This window comes from Rhinolophus hipposideros (genome assembly GCF_964194185.1).
Source record: "Rhinolophus hipposideros genome assembly, chromosome: 1".
Lineage (NCBI taxonomy): Eukaryota > Metazoa > Chordata > Mammalia > Chiroptera > Rhinolophidae > Rhinolophus > Rhinolophus hipposideros.
The window spans coordinates 30,762,932-30,787,063 of NC_138047.1; the positions used below are offsets into that span (position 1 = coordinate 30,762,932).

Below are 24,132 nucleotides of genomic sequence, written 5' to 3' on the forward strand. Positions count from 1 at the left end.
CTCATTTTCCTATACTAACTGTATTGCTTTAAAAAACTGTGAAATGATTTTTAAAAATAGCCTTTACAAAGTCTGAAATTTTGGGGCAAAAAAAGTAATATTGACTATTTGGGAGAGGTTAAGGTGAGAATTCCCTTTTTAAAAAGAGAAAAGCCTCCGCGCGCCCCCCCACCATAATCCCCTCCCCAGTTTTCTGGCACAAAAATACTTAGGCCAAAACAAGGAAAAGATATTTGTGCTATTTGGTACTGAATAGGGCTAAGTACCAAATAGGGCTAAGATGTCAAGTACAATTATACACAAGAAAAATTAATACTTAAAATAGTATTTCTTCCACCTTATTCTAAAATCCAGTTTATTCAATATTTATAACCATCAGCAAAGCACTGTGAGAATATAAAGACAAATGTGACATGGTGCTTTTTCTCAAGAGGCTTACAGCCAAGTAGTGTAGGCAGAAAAAAACAATGATTTCAAGGCCAGATGAAATGAGTACTATCATAAAGGTGCAAATGTTTGCGGAAATGATGAGATAGGAACAATTCATCACAATTGAGAGAAACTAGGTAAGATTTTTTGGAAGGAGAGGCACTGAAGCAGTCTTGAGAGGATGAGTAATAATTTGATAAGCCACTAAAAGTGGGGAAAGTATGTGCTTTCATCTGTGTTTATAACATGAACAAAACACAGTCTGTTCAGGGGATAAGAGCGAGTAATCTAGAAAGGGCAGCACGTGGTGAGAGACAAAACAGGAAAAACCAGCTGGGCCCAGGTCAGGGAGGTCTGCTCATCAGGCTCAGGAGCCTGAACTTGAACTCGGTTGGTTGCAGCGACAATGTCATCGCGGTTTTTTAACAAGATTAATAGGATCCAATCAGTGTAGGAAAAACATTTGATGGAAATTTTGATGCTGAATAGATCAGACTGAACTAGGTGGTAGAGGTGACAAATAAAAAAAGGGAAAAAGGAGATACTAAAAATTGGAGGGCCGGCCCGGTGGCTCAGGCGGTTGGATCTCTGTGCTCCTGGCTCTGGGGGCTGCCGGTTCGATTCCCACATGGGCCAGTGGGCTCTCAACCACAAGGTTGCCGGTTCAACTCCTCCACTCCCGCAAGGGATGGTGGGATCCGCCCCCTGCAACTAAGATTGAACACGGCACCTTGAGCTGAGCTGCCGCTGAGCTCTGGGATGGCTCAGTTGGTTGGAGTGCGTCCTCTCAACCACAAGGTTGCCAGGTTCAACTCCCGCAAGAGATGGTCGGCTGCGCCCCCTGCAACTGGCAGCGGTGGCTGGACCTAGGGCTGGGCTGTGCCCTCCGCGGTTGGGACTGAAAGGACAACAACTTGATAGCTGAATGTCACCCTCCACAGCTAAGATTGAGAGGGCAACAACTTGGTTTGGAGGGGAAGTCCTGGAAGTGCACGCTGTTCCCCAGTAGAGTCCTGTTCCCCTTCCCCAATTAAAAAAAAAAAGTCTTTAAAAAAATTGGATAGATTAAAGGAAAAAAAAATAAGATGACCGAATTTTCTGGTTTAAATATTAGCAAAGTAGTGGTTTTGGGAGGAGGAATATATGTTTTGTTTAGTTCTTGTTTCGTTGGATAGTGTCGGAAGTTGGACAGAATAGTTTTATATAATATATTTACTGTGAGACAAGACACAACATTTTATACATAATTAGTAGGTAACATGATCTCAGAAATATCAATCTGAGCAGAAATGGAGTTGCTAATTTCTTCCTATCTCTTTACTCTTCAATCTCCTTTGAAGCTTCTTCTCTTTTACTTGGTTATTTAATCACTAGCATTTCAAGTCCTTAGCCCTTTTATCTTCTCACTTTATACCGTAATCTTTTTCCTGAAAATTTCATTCATACCCATGACATTAGCTATTATCTACATGCCTTAAATCCTCCCATTATTTCTATCTCCAGTGCTAAGTTTTCCTGAGCTGCAGTCCCACACACAGCAACCATTCAGTCTCCCCTGTGGGTCTGGCAAAAGTGCCCCAGAGCCAACATGTCCAAATCCAAACTCATAATTTTCCTGCTAAAACTGAATTCTCTACCTACGGTCCCGATCACAAAACGATAACATTCATCTGGTAACACAGCTGGAAACATAGAAACCACTGTTGATACCTTCCTTTCCGTCATTTCCTCCTATTTGTTCGGTTCATTCCCTTTTACTTCCAAATCTTTTCATCTCCACTACCACCCTTCCCCCATAACACACTACCCAGCTATGATCACCAACCCTCTCAAAAGCATCCTCCGCACATTCCTTTTTGGCCCTCTCTCATCTACTCTCCACACTACAGCTAAGGAAGACCTCATCCAAATGCGAGTGTCCTCTTCCTCCCCCCACACACCATGCCCTTGAATAAAAGCCTTTAATATTAATATCTTCCAGTTGCATTTAGAATAAAGCCCCAAACCTTTCACATGGTCCCTCAGGCCTTGCAGATAGTGTGGCTCCTACACGTCCTGCTGACCTTGCCTCACGTCACCCTCTGCCTGATTCTTCTCCAGCCACCCCGCTTGTGCCGGCTCCTCATGTTTGCCCTCTCTCTCCCACACGCTCCCTCAGGCCACCCTGGAGCCTGTGCACATGTTGTGCTCTACCCGGGACATCCTACACCTCCTTTCACCTTTCCCCTCAGCCCACTTCAATTTCCCTGAATCTTTAGGATTCAGGTCAAACATCACTTCCTGAGGTAAAACTCCTATTTCTCAAAGCTCAAGGCAGTCTACCATTCCTTTATTACATATCACTACTTAAAAAACAACAACAAAGGATTTGTAGTAATGCTTCCCCTACTAGATGATAAACTTCATGAGTGTTAGATTGTGTTAGTTTTTCCCCATCATACGTCATCCACCCTTTCCCCAAAGCCTGATACAGAACTGGCTCTCAATAACTATTAAGTGAATATATACATGAATGAATGAGATTATTTGAATAGAGATACTGAATACCATATGAATGGATGAAATAATCAAAACAGAGAGAAGTGGGGCAAAAGAGAGACCTGGGGGACCCTAAACTTAAAAGATGGGCAGATGGGAGGCAGGGGGAATGTGAAGTTTAATGGGTCCGGAATTTTAGTACGGGACGATGAAACAGTTCTGGGGACGGACAGTGGTGACAGATGCATGGCAGTGTGGGTGCACTTAATGCCACTGAACTGGGTATCTAAACATGGGTCAAGTGGGAATGTCATATAAAGTTTACCCCCATAGAAGGTGGACAGAGAAGGAAGAAGCTTCAGAGAAGACTGAAAACAGCAGGGCGGGTAGAAGGTACAAAAGACAATGCGCTATCAGGATATAAACAAGATGCACCTAAGCCAACACCACCACCGAGAAGACCATCAGGAGCAATGGCAGTGCACTACAGAGAAACTGAGAATGACGGAGCGGATACTGTTCTGCTAAAATACAATAGCTCAATTCCCAAGAAGCTTTCTTTGCCTTATCAAAAAATACATTTAAGAAATAATCTCCAACTTGGGAAACAGGAGTTTAGGACTACAAGGTTCGAAGTTGTAATAGCCAAGTTACTTTTCCTGTAAATATACATTATGTTTATAGCTAGCTATTGGTCTGTGCATATAGCTATAAAATCTAATCACTGTTGAATAGATCCAGTACTTGATTACACCTAGTTTTTGGTTCAAGAGTAACAGATTCTCTTACACATTCCTACTATCTTTAATACCCTTGTTACAATAAAGCAAAAAGCCACTCACTCAAACTGCTATTGTTGAGGTGCAACAGCCTTGGTTTTCTCCTGAAGTCTAAGTTGCTAATTACCAATTGCTAACAGTTCCCAGTCCTGATGGTGTTTTAAACCAGCGGTTAATAAGCTGTCACCTATGAGCCAAATCCAGCCCACCACCTGTTTTTGTAAACAAAGTTTTACTGGAACACTGCCATGCCTGTTTTTTTATGTGTTATCGATGGCTGCTTGCGGGCAAAGCTGAGTTATTAATTTAATTGTAAAATATACTCACATTATTTCTTTTTTTTAAATATTTTTTATTGGGGAAGGGGAACAGGACTTTATTGGGGAACAGTGTGTACTTCCAGGACTTTCTTCCAAGTCAAGTTGTTGTCCTTTCAATCTGAGTTGTGGAGGGTGCCGTTCAGCTTCAAGTTGTTGTCCTTTCAGTCTTAGGTGTGGAGGGCGCAGCTCAGCTCCAGGTCCAGTTGCCGTTTTCTAGTTGCAGGGGGCGCAGCTCACCATCCCTTGAGGGAGTCGAACCAGCAACCTTGTGGTTGAGAGGACACGTTCCAACCAACTGAGCCATCCTGGAGCGGCAGCTCAGCTCAAGGTGCCATGTTCAATTTTAGTTGCAGGGGGAGCTGCCCACCATCCCTTGCGGGAGTCGAGGAATCGAACTGGCAACCTTGTGGTTGAGAGGATGCGCTCCAACCAACTGAGGCATCCGGGAGCTCAGTGGCAGCTCAGCTCAAGGTACTGTGTTCAATTTTAGTTGCAAGGGGCACTGCCCCCATCCCTTGTGGGACTCGAGGAATTGAACTGGCAACCTTGTAGTTGATAGCCTACTGGCCCATGTGGGAATCGAACCGGCAGCCTTCATAGTTGGGAGCATGGAGCTCTAACCACCTGAGCCACCGGGCCGGCCCCCCGCATTATTTCTAAGGTGAGATAGAGTGCTGAAAAATTTGTCCTAAAAGTACTTTTAATAAATGTCTAAATAATATCATCTAACTGAAATGAGTTAGAAATTTTCCAGTTATTTCAAATTGTGAAATACTAACTTATCTACTAGCTCTACATAACCTTTCTAATAATCTCCAATGAATATGTTAATAATATAATCTCCAGGATATATTTCTAAAAACACTTGATATTCAGACAACCACATATTTAAAATCACATACAGGCTTTTGCTTTTTAAAAAGGGATTCTCTATACAGAGGAAAAGTACTTTAGTGTCCAGACAGACTCAGAAGCTCTGTAATCACATCCGACCTGGTATTTTCATATAATCATCATTACCCCTTGCAGCCAACTAAACTCACTTTACTGTACGCCAGTTTAACTGTTTGGTCTCCTCTTTGCCTCTCCTGACCATTTTCAGCTTACACTCTAACAAGAGAGCACATAGCCTCATAATAAAGCCAAAATAAGCAATTACATGGCTGTCAGGTAAACACAAAGCAAAAAACCAAAACAAAAAGCCTATTTAGTATTAGTAATCATGCATCAATTCTTCACTACATGAGTATTCCAGAAAACAGTCACATTCTTAAAGAGATTGAGAGAAATTCCATGAAAGAATATTTCCTACATTTCTACCCACACTGGCATGCTACATTAAATGCCATAGATAGTCACAGACACACTTTGTCAGCTTTGTGAATGCTATTAAACAAAAGAGCATAAAAGCAATTTAAACCTAAAATGCCAAGTTAAAAGAGAAAAAAAAATACAACAAGGAAGGGAAATGAATACATTTACTAAGTACTTACTATGAGCCAGAAAAACATGCTAGGCTCTTTCATAAACATTATCATTTAAACCTTAAAATAACCTTACAAGGTTCATCATTCTTATGAGAAACTGAGCTCACAAAAATTAAATAATGAGCAGAATCACACAGTAACTAAGTGCTAAAGTGAGAACAAGGTCTGTTTGGTTCTCAACCAGAATTTCCCCAAGGTGGTGAGATAATGTTAGATGATACCAGACAAACATTTTTTAAATAGTTATTTGTTTTACTTGCTTTAGAAAAAAGCCTATCACATAACACTCATTATTTCTTGATATTATTCTTTAAAATGAAGCTAAATAAAAATGAGGAGATTGAAAAAAAATTGAAGTGAATAACAGAACAAGGGAATGTGCATATAGCAAAAACTCATACGGCATGCACAATGGGATTTGAAAAACACTACCAAGCAAAGAATTGCCTTCCTTAAAACAGACTTCAACATACATATCTGTCTTTTTTTCTTAACTAAAGAAAGCAAAGAGATGAATTTAGAAGTAAAATTATAGACATACCTGACATAGTTTGATCAAGTTTGTGGATAAGAGACTTTTTAGCACATTCAACATCAGGACTTGGGTAATCCAAAACTTGCCTGCACCAAACTAATGGACTAACTGATTTCTGCATTGGTGTAAGTTTTTTCTTTGGTGATGAATATAGCCTAGAAGAAAACAAAAACGAAAGGTTAACATTCATTACTAAGCACAAGGTTAAAAGATAGTGATCCTTTGGGATAGATTTAAATGGAAGAGGGGAGTAAAAAGTAATGGAGTATGTTTAAAATCACCCACATTTACTTTGTGCACAGAAAGAAAATGACACTATACCCATCAATGTAAATGTAAATCTCAAATATTAAATGAACTCAAATGAGGTCAACTGTCCAATCCTAAAATGTGTCTTACTTATCTCCTTAATCTCTTTACAAAAACTACAAGGAAACAACTGTCTTTAAAATAATTCATTCTGTTTTCAATAGTACATGACTATCTCCCCAATATAATCATATCATTAAGTCTTGTCTAAAGGCAGAATGAGATAAATACCTTGTTTTCTACTTCTCAGGTCCCTTCCTACCACAAGTCATGCAAAAATCCACCATTAGTAATTCTTTCGTTTTTAGTTAAGCAGTACCCACTCTGTAGCCCTCTTTTCAAATGATGATGTAAGAGAAAAGCAATACTTTAAGTCCTTTGTTACTTAATATGAATCAATTCATAATATTACATCAATCTCAGGAAAGGGGAAAGGGGCTTTTATAAGCTCCTGGGTAAGTTATACAAAGAGAGAAAGGGCAGAAGATAGAGCTAGGGTGTCTTTAAATTTCCTCCTTCATAGTTTTCCCTTAGGTTAGTCCCAATTATTTTTTTTATCAATTTTTAATTTAATTATAGTTGGTATTATATTGGTTAGTTTCAGGTGTACAATACAGTGATTCAACATTTTTACACCTAACAATGTGATCACCTCACTAATTCTAGTAATTATCTGTTACCTTGTAAACTTATCACAATATTATTGACTATATTCCCCTTCACCTTTTTCATCCATCCCCCTCTGGTAACAATCCCTTTGGTCTTTGTTGCTAAGTCTCTTTTTGGTGTTTTTTTCTGTTCATTTGTTTTGTTGTTTTATATTCCACATATAAATGAAACCATACAGTATTTGTCTTTCTCTGCCTGACTTATTTCACTTAGTACAATACCCTCTATATCCATCCATGTTTTCGCAAATGACAAGATTTCATTTTTTTACTGCTGCATAGTATTCCATTGTATATACCGAGGGTGCCAAAAAAATGTATACAAGTGGACTTTGGTCAATGTTGCTCAAACAGTCGCTCGCCGTAATCAGAACTGTCTGGACACTGATGGTAACCACTTTGAGCACCTCTTGTAATTGCAGAAGTCAAACATGACTTGTATTCATCTTTTGTTATCAGTATACATACAGTATTACAATTTTCATACAGTTTTCCTTTCTTAAAATGTGTATACATTTTTTGGCCACCCTCTGTATATACCACATCTTCTTTAACCATTCATCTGTTGATGGACACCTAGGTTACTTCCGTATCTTGGCTATTGCAAATAATGCTGCAATGAACATGTTATGTCTTTTCGAATTAGTGTTTTTGTCTTCTTTGAATACTCAGAAGTGGAATTGCTATGTCATATGGTATATCTATTTTTAGTTTTTGAAGAATCTCTGTATTCCAAAGTGGCTGCACCAGTTTGAAATCCCACCAATAGTACACAAGGGTTCGCTTTTCTCCACATGCTCACTAACATGTTACTTGTGATTTTTTATAATAGCCATTCTGATGGTGTGAGGGAGATTAGTCCCAATTATGTCAATTAACATTACTTTATTTCAAATGTGACTGTATAAAATGGATGAAGTTACTTGAATTCTAACCAGAGTGCTTTCTAAATTAAGACGTTTTAAATGGAATTTATGAAGTAAACAAAATCATACTTTGATATTTCTATATAAATGTCTCAATAAGGCGAGGAGTTAATAATTTTCACATTTTACACAAATAAAGTTAGAGCGATAAAATGAAGTGTATTCTGGTATAAATATATCTCTACAGTACCAGAATCGACAAACTACTTTCTAATGGCAACATGTACTTTTTCTATCCCTTTTCTCCTCTCCCCTCTCCATAACTTAGGTCTGTCCCTCACATCAATTACTTCATTCTGATCAAGATGACCAAGACTAATAGGGTAAATCCATATATCGATTTGGATAAAAATGACACAGACTCCATTTATGAAGTAGCTTATTAACAATTCAAAATAAAAGTGAAACCAGTGGGGTTCATTCTCTTTCCAACTTAAATACCACAAATGTCTCATAACAAATCTCTACTTCAGTATCCCAACTTTAATTGTGATAACTATCATATACTGATATTCTATGATAGCAAATATTTAGCAAGCAAAATCTCTATAGATGAATAACAAACATTAATAAAGACACTTTATGATATTATCATCACTCTTTCAATACGTAACTTCCCTGCACTGACTGGTTTCACACAATTTACCCACTTGACTCACATGTATTTAGCATGTTCCTCTACTATTAGCTATAAAACTCATTTTAAAAAGTGCAAGAAACATGAATGAGCCTAAAAACACGCTCAGTGAAAGACACAAAAGAAAACATAGTATATGGTTCCATTTATAAGAAACACCTAGAAAAAAACATGGAGCAGAAGGTAGATTAGTTGTTGCCTAGGGCTGGAGGTAGGTAGGAATAGGGATGAGGTTTCTTTTTAGGGTGATACAAATGTTCTAAAATTACAAGGTGGCGATGATTGTGGTAACGATGTCATGACTGCAAATAGACTAAATTCATTGAACTATACATTTTATGGTAAATAAATTACACAGGTATGGGTAGAATTTATAGTATGTAAATTAAATCTTGATAAACTGGTTTATAAAAACATTATAAAGTGCTTTCAGCATCTTGAAAAATACAGAAACTACTATAAGCTAAATTAACTAAGCATCAATAATTCAAAATCAATTAAACTAAAACATCATCTCCTCTATACCCCATATAATTCTTTCAGTTACAAAAGCTAAAAACTTGAAAGTAATTTTGGATTACTCCATCTTTTTTATTTCCTACTGTCACCAAAAATCTGAACAAGTCCTGCTGATCCTACACGGATAAACTACCTTCCCCCCACTATTCCCATATTTATTCCCCTACCTGGCAATAGAGAATGGTCCTTCTTCCATTAATAATTTAAAGTTAATGTACGACCTGTCCATTCCTAGAGTGATGAAAAGGGGGAGGCTGATTTAATAATACTTGGGGTACGCCAACTATCTCCTCTCACTCTATTCTCTTATTTCAGTGCCCCATCACTACCCCCAAGTAAAGTTTGAGGGCTTTGGTCCAATATGGTATTGACAACAAATTATTCTTCAGTCAGGGAAACTTTGGTTGTCTTTTCAAAGTACTTCTACACTTGTCAGAGGACACGAGCTCAGTTTTGCATGTAACAGGATCCTCCTTTTGTAAGACCAAGGTGTTTCAGTCCCTCAATTAAAAAAAAAAAATCCCAAATAAAAGTATCTGCAATAACTGTAACATATGTATCTTCTCCTTTGCTCATTTCTTACAAATACATAAACTTGTTCAAAATAACCATTTTACCTACTAAAAACGTTTTTTCACTCTGATGCTTTCAAATTTCTTCAATAATAATACATGGTTTAATCAAGAGGGATTTATTTCTCACGGACACAGCCAGTTTACTTGATGGCTAAAGGATGAGATTTATCAAGTTTTTACTTGCCAAAATAACTTGAAACACATTACTTCACTACTCTATTTCTGCTAAAATTAAGTCACAGAGGCCCAGTGGGGAGCTGAGCCTCCACCTCTATCCAGCATTAATGAGGCAGAAGGAAGCCATCTCCTTTGTCCCCAACCCTATGTGACAGTAGGTCCCAGCAGGGCACTGATCTTATAGCCCATCCACCTGGAAAGAAGCTGTGCCAGCCACTTTTGCTGAAGTGGTATCAGCAGGGTCTAGCAGAGAGGTGAACATCCACCCCATCCAGGCCCCTATACTGCACCTAAGTAAGGAAACTGTCTACTAATAAAGGAGAAATAATTATGAGTCTCATAACATAATGCCCACAATGGCCAGGATGCAACTGGAAATCGCTCATCATACCAAGAACACAAAGGAGGAACAAAGAACAGAAACAACTGAGTCAAACTGAAAACAAACAAATAAATTTTTAAAAAATAAAATAAAAATGACAGACAAAATCCAACCATGCCAAAATAATAACCAGAGAGTTGGAGTTTAACATATGAAATATTATCAGGGACAAAGAGACACATATGAATAAATCAGAAAGATATTCAAATTAAATGTAAGTATACCTAATAACAGTAGTAAAATTGAAAGGAAAAAGACAATTCAGGAATTTGGTTTGGAGTTTTCAATAGGCCCCTCTCAGTAACTGAAAAGAAGAACTGCATGGAGAATCAGTAAGGATACAGGAGATTTGAACAACACTATCAATCAACTTTACTTACCTAACATTTATGGGACATTCTACCCAATAATAACAGAATACACATTTTTTTTAAGTGCACATGGAACATTCTCCAGGAAAGACCATCATCTAGACCATCATATAAAAAGTCATTCTGAATTTAAAAGAATGGAAATTTTCAGTCTTGTCCTCTGACCACAATGGACTTAGAAATCAACAACAGACAGAAAATTCTGTAAATCCCAAATATTTGGAAATTAAACAACATACTTATAAATAACCACAGGTCAAAGAATACATACAAGGGAAATCAGAAAACATATTGAACTGAAAAAAAAATACTGAACTGAATAAAAACAAAAATATCCCAATAATTATGTGATAAAGCTAATGAAGTACTCATAGGCAAATTTATAATTTTAAACACATATTAGCAAAGAAAAGAGGTCTCAAGTTAACAATCTCAGCATTAAAAAAAAATAATAAGAGGAAATTAAACCCAAGACAGTAAGGAAATCGTAAATATTGGTAGACATCAATAAAATAGAAAAATAGAGAAAAACAAGAAACCAGAGGTTGGTTCTTTGAAAAGATTTTTAAAATTGATAAATCTTTAGTTAGATTTATCTAGAAAAAAAAAGAGAAAACACAAATTACCAAAAAGCAGAAATAAAGAGTGAACACTGCTACAAACTCTATCGATATTAAAAGGATTCTAAGGGAATAATATTATAAGGGAATATTATGAACAACTTTATGCCAACAAAAAAAATAACTTACATAGATTAGACAAATTCCTAGAAAGATACAAATTATCAAATGTAACTCAATAAGAAATAGAGAATCTGAAGACAAAAAAGAAATTGAATTACGTGACAACATGGATGGACCCAGAGGGTATTATGCTAAGTGAAATAAGTCAGACTGAGAAAGATAAATACCATATGATTTCACTTATGTGTGGAATCTAAAGAGCAAAACAAACAAACAAAACAGAAACAAACTCATAGATACAGAGAACAAACTGACGGTTGCCAGAGGGCAGGAGGATTAAGGAGCTGGGTGAAAAAGGTGAAGGGATTAACAAATACAAATTGGTAGGGAATGTAAAGTACAGCATAGGGAATATAGTCAATAATATAACAACTCTGTATAGTGTCAGGTGGGATCACTGCATAAATTATATAAATGTCTAGTCACTATGCTGTCCACCTCAAATTAATATAAAATAATACTTGAATGTCAACTGTAAGTGAAAAAAATAATTTTAAAAATTGAATTAACAATTAGAAACCTTGCTTCAAAGAAAAGCCCAGGCCCAGATATCTTCACTTACTAATTTTATCGATACTTAGAGTGGCCAGTTAGCTCAGTTGGTTAGAGCATGGTGCAATAACACCAGTGTTGCCAGTTCGATCCCTGCATGGGTCACTGTGAGCTGCGCCCTCCTTAAAAAAAATAAAAAAGAAAGAAAAAGAAAAAAAGAATGCCAATCCTATATAAACTCTGTCTAAATAAATAAATAAATAAATAAATAAATAAATAAATAAATAAATCTAATGGTGAAAGACTGAATGCTTTTCCTAAGATTGGGAACAAAGTTTAGGATGTACACTCTCATGATTTCAATTCAGTGCTGTACTGGAGTGTCTAGTCAGTACAGTAAGAAAAAGAAATTAAAAGCATCCATATTGGAAAGAAATAAAATTGTCTTTATTCACAGGCAACATAATCCTGTATACAGAGAATCCTTTGTAGGAATCTACCAAAACAAACCAACAAACTAGAATAAAGGTGTTTAGCAAGGTTACAGGACATAAGATCAATAGGCAAAAAAAAAAATCAATGTATTTCTATGTATTTTTAATGAACAATTTGAATATGAAATATAACAATTTCATTCACAAGAGCATCAAAAATATAAAATACATAGGAATAAATTTATTAAATGATGTGTAAGAATTGTACACTAAAAATGATAAAACATTGCTGAGAGAAATTAACGATGACAAATAAATGGAGAGATGTACCATGTTCATAGATCTGAAGACTCAATATTGTCAAGATGTCAGTTTTTCCAAGTTGGTCTACAGAATCAACACAATGCCTAAAAGTGACCCAGCAGGCATTTTCACAGAAATTGGCAAGCTAACCCTAAAGTTCTGTGAAAAAGTAAAGGGCAAAGAATGGCCAAAACAATTTTGAAAAAGAAAAATCTTTTTTTTTAAATTTAAAAGTCACTGGTCTTGCTCTTTTCCAATCCATTCTATACACTGTAGCCAAGTGTTTTCTAAAATATAAATCTGACTTTATTAATAGTCCCCTGCTAAAAATTCTATGCATTTCCTTTTGCCATTACAATAGTTTTTCCCCAAAAATGGCTCCCACAGCCCTTGAAACACAAGCAATGAAAAAGCTGTTTCTGTACTTTTTTTTGGTCACACCCTCTTCCACCACCCAAAACTAAAATAACAGCCATATGGTACTAATTTTATTTCTGGAAAGACCAACACTTTTGCTTCTAAGGTCATTTGTGCATGCTGTTCTCCTTGAGTAAAACAAACTCAGTTTCCCCTCTTGCTTGCCTCACCTTCATGCTCCCCTACCCAACTTCATCCAGTCCATTCCTACTTTCAACTGAGTCTCAGCTTAAATGTCACTTCTTAAGGAAAACGGTCCTGAAACACCTCTCACAGGACTATTATCAGGTGTCCCCACTATGTGAAACAAGGTGTTTCAACAAAGAATCTCTGCAGCTGCTTAGATATGCCTTATCAAAAAGGAAATTTCCACCTCCCCTCATTCCAATTACAAGAGACTTACTTTATACTTTATTCATTTTTGTCCTGTTTGAATTTTTTGAGATGGTATTTGTAAGTTGAAAAGAGACATTTAAAAAATGTTAGAGGTGATAAAAACGCTACAATATGGAGGAACCTCAAAAAATTATGCTAAGTAAAAGAAGTCAGCCACAGAAGACCACATAGCGTATGATTTCATTTCTATGCCATGTCTAGTACAGGCAAATCTATGAGACAGAAAGTACACTGGTGGTTGCCTAAGGATGGGAGAGGGGGTGGGGAAAAGAGGAATGGGAAGTGACTACTAATAGGTACAAAGTTTCTTTTGCGGATGGTGAAAATATTCTAAAACAAGATTATGGTTATGGTTGTACTATTCAGTAAACATACTAAAAATCACTGAATATTAAAAACCACAGTACTCTTTCAACAGGTGAATTTTTTGATACATAAATTATATTTCAATAAAGCTGTTTCAATAATCTTAGAAATAAATTGGCCCTTCAAGACAGTTTTTTTCCCTTAGAAAAATCGTTACAAAGGAATTAAACACCATTAAATATACTTTATGTATATTGTTAAATACTGAGAGAACTAGTAGAATTGTAAGTAAGCATATGAATTATTATAAAACTGATAATAAAAAATCGTATTTTGTCCCATATATCACACATACCTGTATAGTATGACTGGTGACAAAAGCAACTAAGAATATAACTTTATTATCTTTTAAAAGTGTGACAATTTTCAGTAATACAGAAATATATATAAATGTATGGAGTGCTAGAACCTCTCTCCCCTTACAAGCTCTATCCCCTAAAGTTATTTACAGTTTGGAGTACGTCTCTCCTGACATTTCTACGCACACACACATAGTAGGCATATAATTAAATGAAGGAGCTAGGAAGGGAGGGAGATTGGAGTCACTTTGGTGAATTTATGGTAACCACAGTAATGACTTTTCATATTATATATTCAGCTGAAAGTAGGTTAGTGAAGCTAAGGACAACAAACATTTAACTTAAGGTAAAAAGAAAAGTTGTATTAAAAATTGTGTTGAAATAAATTTCTTTAGATTAGTGTGCAACTTTTTACAGGCCAAGGAAAATCATCTAGGTTTTAATACCTCAAAATCATCCTTTTCTATTTATTGAGTAGGCATATTCAAGGCAAAAGAACAGAGGCCTTGTCTTCAAAAAAGTTTGATGTGTAATCCCTGGCACAGGGATTAACATTTAGAGATGATCAAATATTTGCACCTGAATGAACACTGACTAAAACAACCATGATCACAATGTTTAAAAATACATATGAAAAAATATAAAGAAAACATACCAAAGTAAATAAGATCAAACCAGTCATTCTGAGATTGTACTTTTGTTTTATTTTCATGTTGTTGTTGTTTTTAAACTTTCATCAGTAAGAGTATCTCTTGTTTTACCCACAACTAAATATAATAATTCTATTTCTATCATAGTAAAATATTCTATCAAAGTAAGATACATTGTTTTATAATGATTTAACAAGCTCTCTTAGTCAATGGGATAATAATAAATGATTTTATTTATAGTTTACCAAATGCTTATTACATGTCAGACATGATTTCACTATATCCCCTTTCAATCTTCACAATGATCTTACGAGACAGGTACTATTATAATCCCCGTTTTACAGATGAGGTCAACTGAGACACAGTGAGATAAATGACTAGTCCAAGGTAGCGTAGCCATTAAGTGGCAAAACCAGGATGGTTCCAGAATCTGTGGTCTTAACGATTAAACTTTATCACTTAATACCATTTTTTAAAAGAATGCAAAAGACCCTTGATTTAAAGAGTTCAATAATCATTCTCACAGCCACTGCTGTTTCCTGCTCTCTTTTCCGAAGCCCTACCAACATAAAATACAAAGTTGTAATCAATCCCACTATTGCAACACAAAATCACAACTCAGTGGAAGAAAAATATCTTCAGTCCATATATGTGTCATAAGAGTCTTTCTGAAATTTTAGATTGATCATTATGCCATTTATTATAGTATTTGGCCCACTAGCTGATTTCAAGGCATATAATACTACATTTATATGAAGAAATATAAAACACCCTTCTGTTGTTTAGAGGACTATCATCAGTGTTACCAATAATAATAGTAATTATTAGTAAGACAGATTCATTAATATAGTCTTAGGACCGAGCAGTGTACAAGTACTGAGGTGACATTAGCTGCAGGGTACATGCAAACAGGTATGAGGACAGAACACAACGTGGTGAATCAAAACATAGGGCTGAGCAAGCAGAGTGGACAGAAGAAAAGCGTTCAAGTAGTGAATCCCAAACTTTTAGACAGTGACACTCTGTGCTTCTATTTTCATTTCATGACTTTCTTGATTCTCATTCCAATATAGCTTTTTTTTTTTTTAAGAAAATTAAAACAATTTTGATATTGCCTGAGATGTTATAGAACTGAGGTTGGAAACTGCTTCTCTAGAAAGACAAACTTTCTAGAGAAGTATTGAGGCCTAGCCATGCCCTGCTGGGAAACAATCGTTTCAGTGAGACCAACCTAGGCAGCAATTGGACACTGAGTTGTTTCTTTTTCAGAAAAGACATCAGGAAGCCTGGGAGTCTCAACACCAGACTTTGCAAATTGTGGCAATAGCTGCAAAGCAAGAGACAGTCTGTGTGGATATTAATACGTAGCTTTTCTGACACAGCCACATACAAAGAGAGCAGTTACCACTGAGGGCAGAATTTTTTAGTCCACAAAAAACACACATGGGTGTATGTATATAAACATATGCACACACAGATATATGTTACATATGTGTGTGTGTGTGTGTGTGTAATGCACACTGATTCTTTTAGAGTACCATGCTTAATAGCTAACTTTATCTTTGAAATGCCTTAAACAGGGTCTTACCCTATAGAAGCCATGGCACTTACGGCTAAAAAGTCATAACTTTTAGCAAATAGTATACCCTTCAAATCCCAGATAATAATACATATAGTGGCTTTTAATTGTCAACTAAACTTAGGTTTTAAAAATTAATATATTTTTCTTAATTACTGACCTTTCTGCAGAAATATCTGAGAAAAGGCATGAGCATAAAGTTAGAATCCATAAAACACTAGCAACAAAGGTTTATTGATACAATAAATATTAAACAACTGTCCTCTCAGAGAATTTTCTATTTGCTGTATTCCTACAGGTTCTAAAATTAGTTTCATAAATTATTAGAAATTATTTTATCCATTTTGTGAAAGTGTGAACTAAATGGGAGGAAATCTAAACATATGTATTTAGATATACATATATTTAAATATGTATGTTTAACCTTAACAATAGGTTAGCCTAAAGTATCAGGTAATTGAAGTACTGAAGAAAATTTGGCAATATTTTTATGTTACGTGCCAGAGTAGTAAGAGAGAATGGTACACTGTATTCTGCTTATAGAACTGAAGTTAATATAATATTAAGAACTGTCCAGACATTCTCTTCTCTTTTTCTTTTGAGTTAGAGAGAAAGAAATGTAAGAGTGGGTACATGGGATACCTGAAGTATACTGTATAATGAGATTGTCAGAAAGCATAAAATCCATTTGGGGGAAGGATGGCGTTGTCCTGGAGAGAAAACCCAATCTAGTCCTCCATTGTTAGAGTTTGTAGTTGTGTGTGAATATATACAAATTATATACATATAAAACTATATAATTGTCTCTCATATGGGACTCTAAGCATCTCAAGTTCAGGAATATGAATATTTCACACCATCTCTTATGCCCCACCCTCACCCCCAAAGAAAACTGCCCGGTACCTAGTAGAAAAGGAACTTGATATTGCAGAATGAATGAAGAAGATAATTATGAAGAATTTCTAATAGACCACTGCATTCTTCCTGAAAAATTATAACCGTGGAAATTCTACAGTTATTCTTTAAGTGTACCACTTGGTAACCCCAGTTGTAAGATCAGCAGAACTAAATTTTTCCTATTTTAATTCATATCTCTTCTACCTTATTTGCTGCTTTCAAAATACCCATCAGAGGCAAAATGTAATAATCTATTCTCCAATCCCTTAGCTTTCTTTTTTTTCCCATCAGTTTTTTTTTCATATCACTTATTAAAGTTGAATGACCTAAGCTAGAAATGATGACATGAGGGTCTGAAAAATACGCATTATAAGTGTAAAAACTGAGCTCTTCTATTTTCTCAGTTTCTGTATCATATGATTTTTGTTATTCTATCAACTGCTGCCACAAGACACAACAAGGTATTTGTTCCTACTATTTTATTCTATGCTTATTAGAAACTTTTTTAATTTGAAGAAGTCTTTTTGTTTCATCATAACCAACTATTATTTCTTGGACATACCTGACTTTCTAATAGTTCTAATCTTTCTCCTGGTGTCAGTCACTGAGCTCTACCTAACTACAGACATCCCTCCAAAATAAAATATCCTCAAACAAACCTAAAATGGCACCATTATTTTTCCAGTCAACAAATGAAAATGTTTACATTAACTTGGACTGTTTTCTCTCTCCACATACTCAATACATCCCGTCAATTCATTGACGTCCCTCAAATCCAGCCCTTTCATTTTCACTCACTTCAGTCGAGTCTAGACTCTCATCTCACCCAATATAGATTATTATTATTACAGTAATCTCAACTGGTTTCCCTATACCTACCAGACTTTCATCCTTCCGATCTATCCTCTACCCTCTACCACTCAGCTCTCTAAAAACAGATCAGTATAACATTATTTCACAACGCAAAAACTTTCCCACTGGACATAGTCCCAGCTTAATTTTCAAGATTCTGTGTTACCTGATCCAAAACTACATCCTTTAATCTTCTCTCCCAACTACTCCAGTACAAAACCCTTTTGTCCAAATAAATGTTCACTTCACGCGTCGTGGAGAGTTTAACCACAGATGTCTTTGTCCATAGTTCCTTTTCACGGGGCTGAATGGGGGGTGGGGAGAGTTTTACTTTGCATTTTACTGGTCTAACTCAAGCCTTACTTCAAGACCAATCCAAGACTTACGTTTTCATGAGGTTTGCCACCTCCGCAGTCCTTCTGACTGCTACCTGTCATCCTAACATAGTGCTCTACTCATAGTAGTGCTCAATACATGTTTGAGGTTTACTCCAGGGGTGACTATTCACGCCAGTTTGCCCAGGGAGCCCTAATTGAAGCCTGCTGTTCTGGCATCCTAGCACTCCTCTGACTCACACATAGTGTCCAGGTTTATATAATAAATTACACAACCACTTAAGTTTTCCCTAATTTTTAGAACATTACTATTTTATGACTTAGAAACGTAAATGAAGCAAAGTTACTAGCATATGATACTTACTCCTGAAATATAGCACTGTTTCTCGTTACGCTTCAGACTGTACTGTAAGTACGCTTTAAGATAACATTTAGGGGCGATTTTGCCTGCAGGGAACATCTAGCAATACGGAGGCAGTTCTGTTTGGCCAGGGACGCTGCTCGACACCCTGCAGTGAACAGGGCAGCAGCCCGCCCACCACCGACGGATTATATGGTCCAAAATGCCACTGTTTTCATATGAGTTAATATATTCAAAGTATTTTAAACAATGTGGATGTTTTACAAGAGGAACTAAACAAATTTGATCTTTAATCATTCACTTGATATGATGGTTTTTATGAAATCAATTTTAAGTAGTTGGGATGAAATGGAAAGAATTATCACTACAGACTCAATACTTTGGTCTGAATTCCAGTTTTGCCACATGCTTCATGCACAAGAAGTTGATAAAGCTCAGAGGCTCCGTTTTCTAGCCCCCACAGGTAGCTGTGTCTTCTGTTCCCATCTAAGTACTATGCCACACTGACCATTGCAAAACACAATTTTGTTAATGCTGGAACACTCAAAAAATCTCCTAGATTTCCCATGGTCTTCAATGCAATGATCTAACTTTATTTCTCACTTGCTCCCTAACAAACTTCTCTTAAGTATTTTCACAGGCTTTCTTTACCCTCCTCAAATGCAGCTTTTCCTATGCTATTTGATTCTGACAGAACAGCAAGAAATACCCTTCCATCTGTACCTACATCTTCCATCTGTATCTAAATCTGTACCTAAAACTCCCAACTCTCACATTCAAGTCCGTATAAACCTTTCTTCTATGAACTCTCATTGGTTTCAGAGAGAACCCAATTCCGTGTTCATTCTGTCTCCAATCTAAACTCTAAGCACCTTGAAGGCTTAGTATCAAGCTCCACTCAGTCATTTAAACAGTATTTATGTAGCAGCTACCATTGGCCAGGCCCAGTGCTAGACAGGAATTCAAAGATGTGTTAAGACAAACTAGAATATTATACCTCGCATAGGACTGGTTGTTAGCCTCTCTCGTTCATTGGCTCTATTACCATCAAAACCTACACTGCCCGCTGATCAAGTTCCAAACCTGTAGATTCAGGTTTCTAGGATTCATCAGCTTCATAAACTTTTGTTTCTTAATCCTCTGCAGATCAGTCCAGCTAAAAATAACCAATGGCAAATAAAAATTTCTCTATGACAAGTCAAAACAAGACCTATTATCTCCCTCTTTCAGAGGAAATTAGCAGGCCCACTCAAAAGATATTCACATCCTAAAAATACTAAATTAAAGGGCTCTTTCTGTATCTACTAAATAGTTATTAATAAAGACATACAATCTAAGCTCACTATAATAAAATAGAGTACTAATTAGGCACGAAACACATACTTTAAAAGCTCCTCACTAACGTGATACCATCTATTAAATTCCATTCCTCAAGCTTATCAGACTCACAGGTCACTAACACACTTAGCCTGACCCACCCCTACTTCTTATTCACACCTTTCCAACAAAACAACCCTTAACAGCCAGCCACACATAGTTGGGTACTTTTTCACTCTCCAGAGAGGAGCAGAAGCTCTTGAATGGAGTAGTGGAGAACTGTGTGGGAGGGGTTTCCTTCTAGTAAATTGTAGAAGTGAAAGATAGTTTAATTCATCCTCATAAAATTCTAAACCTCTAATTTTTAACTAGACACTACGTCCCGCTTCATCTTATCTTTCCAAATATTTTCACAAATTTCCTATCAGATATTATGATACTGCATTATCTTGCTTCTATTATTTCTCACATTTCAACCAGATACAATCACTTTTTTATTTTAACTATAGCCTTTTAACATCCTTAAGAAATTTCTATTTTATTCCAGAATTTGAGCCTTTTCCCAGATCAAAGCAAACTACATGTTTTGTATTTTTTGAGCCACACCCAGCTTAAAGACTGAATTTAATAGACTTTCTGTTAAAGTAGCCAATTTGTTCCTAAAGGTGTCCATTTCCTCCACAATTTAGCTCCCCAAATGAAAGAGCCCAGAGGATGTGATTTTGTATAAATGGAACAGGCAAAATAAGAACTTACCTTACTGAAAGCCTTAAACCTACATGATTTTCTAAAAGTTCATTTTTGCTACTAAACTAGCACGATAGGAGCCAATGGGCAGCGCACTTTGGCTAGTGTAAGTCATTACTGTAAGAAACAGGACATTATTGTACCTCAATGTACTTAAATTAAACACTACTTAATTCCGCTATTTACTATCAAATTGTCTCCTTAAAAAAAAACAAACAAAACACAAAAAATGTCAAAAACTAATTTACAGATACAGACATAGTCCTAGCAGAAGGGCGAGGAGGCAGGGCAGTCTGGGTAAGTGGAGGAAGCAGGTCAGGAGCCCTTCCTTTCTGCCCGCAGGGCATGAGCACTAGGTTCCCCAGGAAGCCGGGCACGGAAATGTGCATGTAGGGAATCCAGGGATGGGGCTGAGGGGTGCCGCCACGCAGGGACCCACAGGCTCACAGGATGTGCGCTAGACAGCTCTGGGGCGCCTCATCTGACATTCTTGGAAAATAAAGAAGTTTCGGGGCTCCCCATGCAAAAACAGACGACATACTTTATATAGGTGAATCTGATAAATTTGTCAATATTTACACTTGTGGAATTTCATTTTTAAAATGCAAAGTTAAAAATGAGTAACAATTCATAAGGTCATACACATCAACTGACTTGGACACCAGTTCTATCAAAAATGCATGTCTAAATTTCTGGAACCAAAACGTCTTCGTCTGTGACATATAACCTTACTACCACTAAGTAAGAAGGTAAACATCAAGGGCTTTTTAATGCATCTTTACATTAAGATCCCCATCTATGCAACCATAGGGTAACAAAACTGCCTTAAATCTTATCAATATTTGTGTTCGTAACAGGAAATTTAGAAATCACAAAAAATACAAAGAAGTTTACAAGATGTATGTGTTATCCTACCAGAGAGACATGATTATTTTAATCAACGTTAAAACTGATTTTTAACATCAGACCCTGTATCTAGATGTATTTTCTTCTTTAATTTATCATGGGAGAGGATAGATTCAATACTGCCATTAAGTAGAATATGAGATTACTCATCTGTAACTGGCCTAAGGGTCATGCAAGAAATTTGGTCTCATTTTACAGTTTCACTTCATTTCAACCTAAAATCACTGACAATCAGATTGATTAAATTTAATGTAACTGAACTCTTACGAAATGCAAGATACTGTGAAACATACAAATGAATATGATACTGTCCCTCTGCTTAAATTGCTCACAATCTAGACAAACCAAGGTACAAGTATGTAGTGTTACATATATTCTAAAAAGAATATATAAAAAGTGAATGGTAACATTGAAGAGGAAGTAAGCCAAGTGCGAAATTCAGAATTTCACAAAGGAGAGAGAAAAAGGTGCTCTTTGCATAATGAACACCAAAAGCTCACAGGCATGAATATTCATGGTTTTCTGGCAACAGCAATATAAATCTAGGAAAAAGCTTGAGTTGGACTGCTGAGGATTTTAAATATCTTGCTAACCCATTTTTATTCACTGGGAATAATGACTTTTAATAGTTTTCAGAACTGAAACTGACCCTCAAGAGAAAAAGAATCTGCCATTACTAAGGACATTCACAGAAATGTGCCATAGATTTAGAAGAAAAACATCCCTGATGCTTCCATTGCTGAAGATCTCTCCCACATGTAAGCTTAGCACTTTGTATTCCAAATAGATTGCAATAATTTAATCACAGAAACATGGAATGTAAAAGAATACTTACAAGTAACCTAATTCAACTTTTTCCTCTGTAACATCCCATGTTGCCAACAGGACCATTCAGCAGTCTTCACTGCTAAAAGTTGTGTAAAATACATTTTAAAGGCAGTCCATACCACCTAGAAACAGCTCTATTTGAAAATTCTTCCTTATAATAAATAAAAGTTTGCCTACCTCTAACTTATTATTGTTCTAATAATAATCTCCAGAGTTATACAGAATAAGTCTAATAATCCAATCTTTCAAATATTTGAAGGAAAAATATTCTCTTCTCAGAGTTAAATATTTACAGGTTAAATAAATCAAGGTCAAGTGTTTGGCATTAAGCATGCTTTTCAGGCGTGGTACAAATCTCCATTCACTACACTGGCTATGTGACTGAGTTTTCTGACCTATAAAATGGGGTAACACGACACATGCTACAACACAGATGAACTTTGCTATAGTTCATAGATGAACAATGCTAAGTGAAGTAAGCCAGACACAAACGACAAATACTGATCCCATTTACGTAAAGTCCCTAGAATAGTCAAATTGATAGACACAGAAAGTAGAATGGTGGTTTTCATGGGCTGGGGGCAGGGAGAGTAGGGGAATGGGGAGGAGTTACTGTTTATACAGTTTCAATTTGGAAAGATGAAAACATTCAAAGGTTGGATGGTGGTGATGACCGGGCCACAATGTTAATGTACTTAATATGCCACTGCACACTTAAAAATGGTTACAATTTTTTGTGTTGTATATTTTACCACAATGAAAAAAATGGGAATAACAATAACTACAACTCAAAATTAAATGATTTAACATGCATAAAATGCCCTATACAATACTTGGTATAAAGAACGTGCTCAAACAATAGTGACTGTAATATATCTTACCAACTATGTGGCCAAATTTCACTTTTTTAGCAATCTAGGAACCTGCATTATATCACATTTCTCAGTGTTCCCAACACTGTGCTGCTCACATCACATATAGGGGCTCTAAAACATCTGTTCTCCATTAATTTAAAAAAATTAAAGTCATGTTAGAATCACTGGAAAACTGCTAGGAATGGAATAATACTCTCATCTAGATGTAACTTCTGATTCATTTAACACACACACGCACGCGCGCGCGCGCGCACACACACACACACACACACACACACACCCCATATATTACTTTCAAGTAACATCTCCTTAATACAGTCTAGGAAACAAAACTTCAAGATGTTAATCACTGAATGACTGCTAAACTATTCAAATAAGTGGTCATAATTATATAAAATAAACTGCTTGTTTAACCTAGGCTTATCCTATTAAATTACAGGCAAATTTTACCAATGGCCACCTACAAAAAGCACACATAAAACCAAGAGGTTATGTAATAAAGTCCACTCTCAGAAGTGAAGAGCTATGGGTTAAAAAGCAGTCAATAAAAACTACATACATACCTATCTATCTTTAAGTTGGGGAAATTTATCAATAAAATGTATTGATGAGAAGTCAGTCTGAGTTTAAGTGTCTTCATAAACTTAAGAGAAAACTGATTTAAAGTAAAGAAAAATTTAACAGCATAAGAGGACCTTATCAGATGTCCAATCTCAAAAATTTTAAAGAAATAATCATCTGCC

General features: G+C 36.2%; 1 protein-coding gene across 1 annotated transcript in view; it reads right to left on the reverse strand.

Annotated features, from left to right (window-relative positions):
- SLAIN2 (SLAIN motif family member 2) overlaps nt 1–24,132 on the reverse strand; it is a 74,607-nt gene that overhangs the window by 38,227 nt on the left and 12,248 nt on the right. Inside the window, exon 2 of the mRNA XM_081053952.1 lies at nt 6,035–6,183. Coding sequence (XP_080910078.1) covers nt 6,035–6,183 — 149 coding nt within the window. The remainder of the gene's footprint in view (nt 1–6,034; nt 6,184–24,132) is intronic.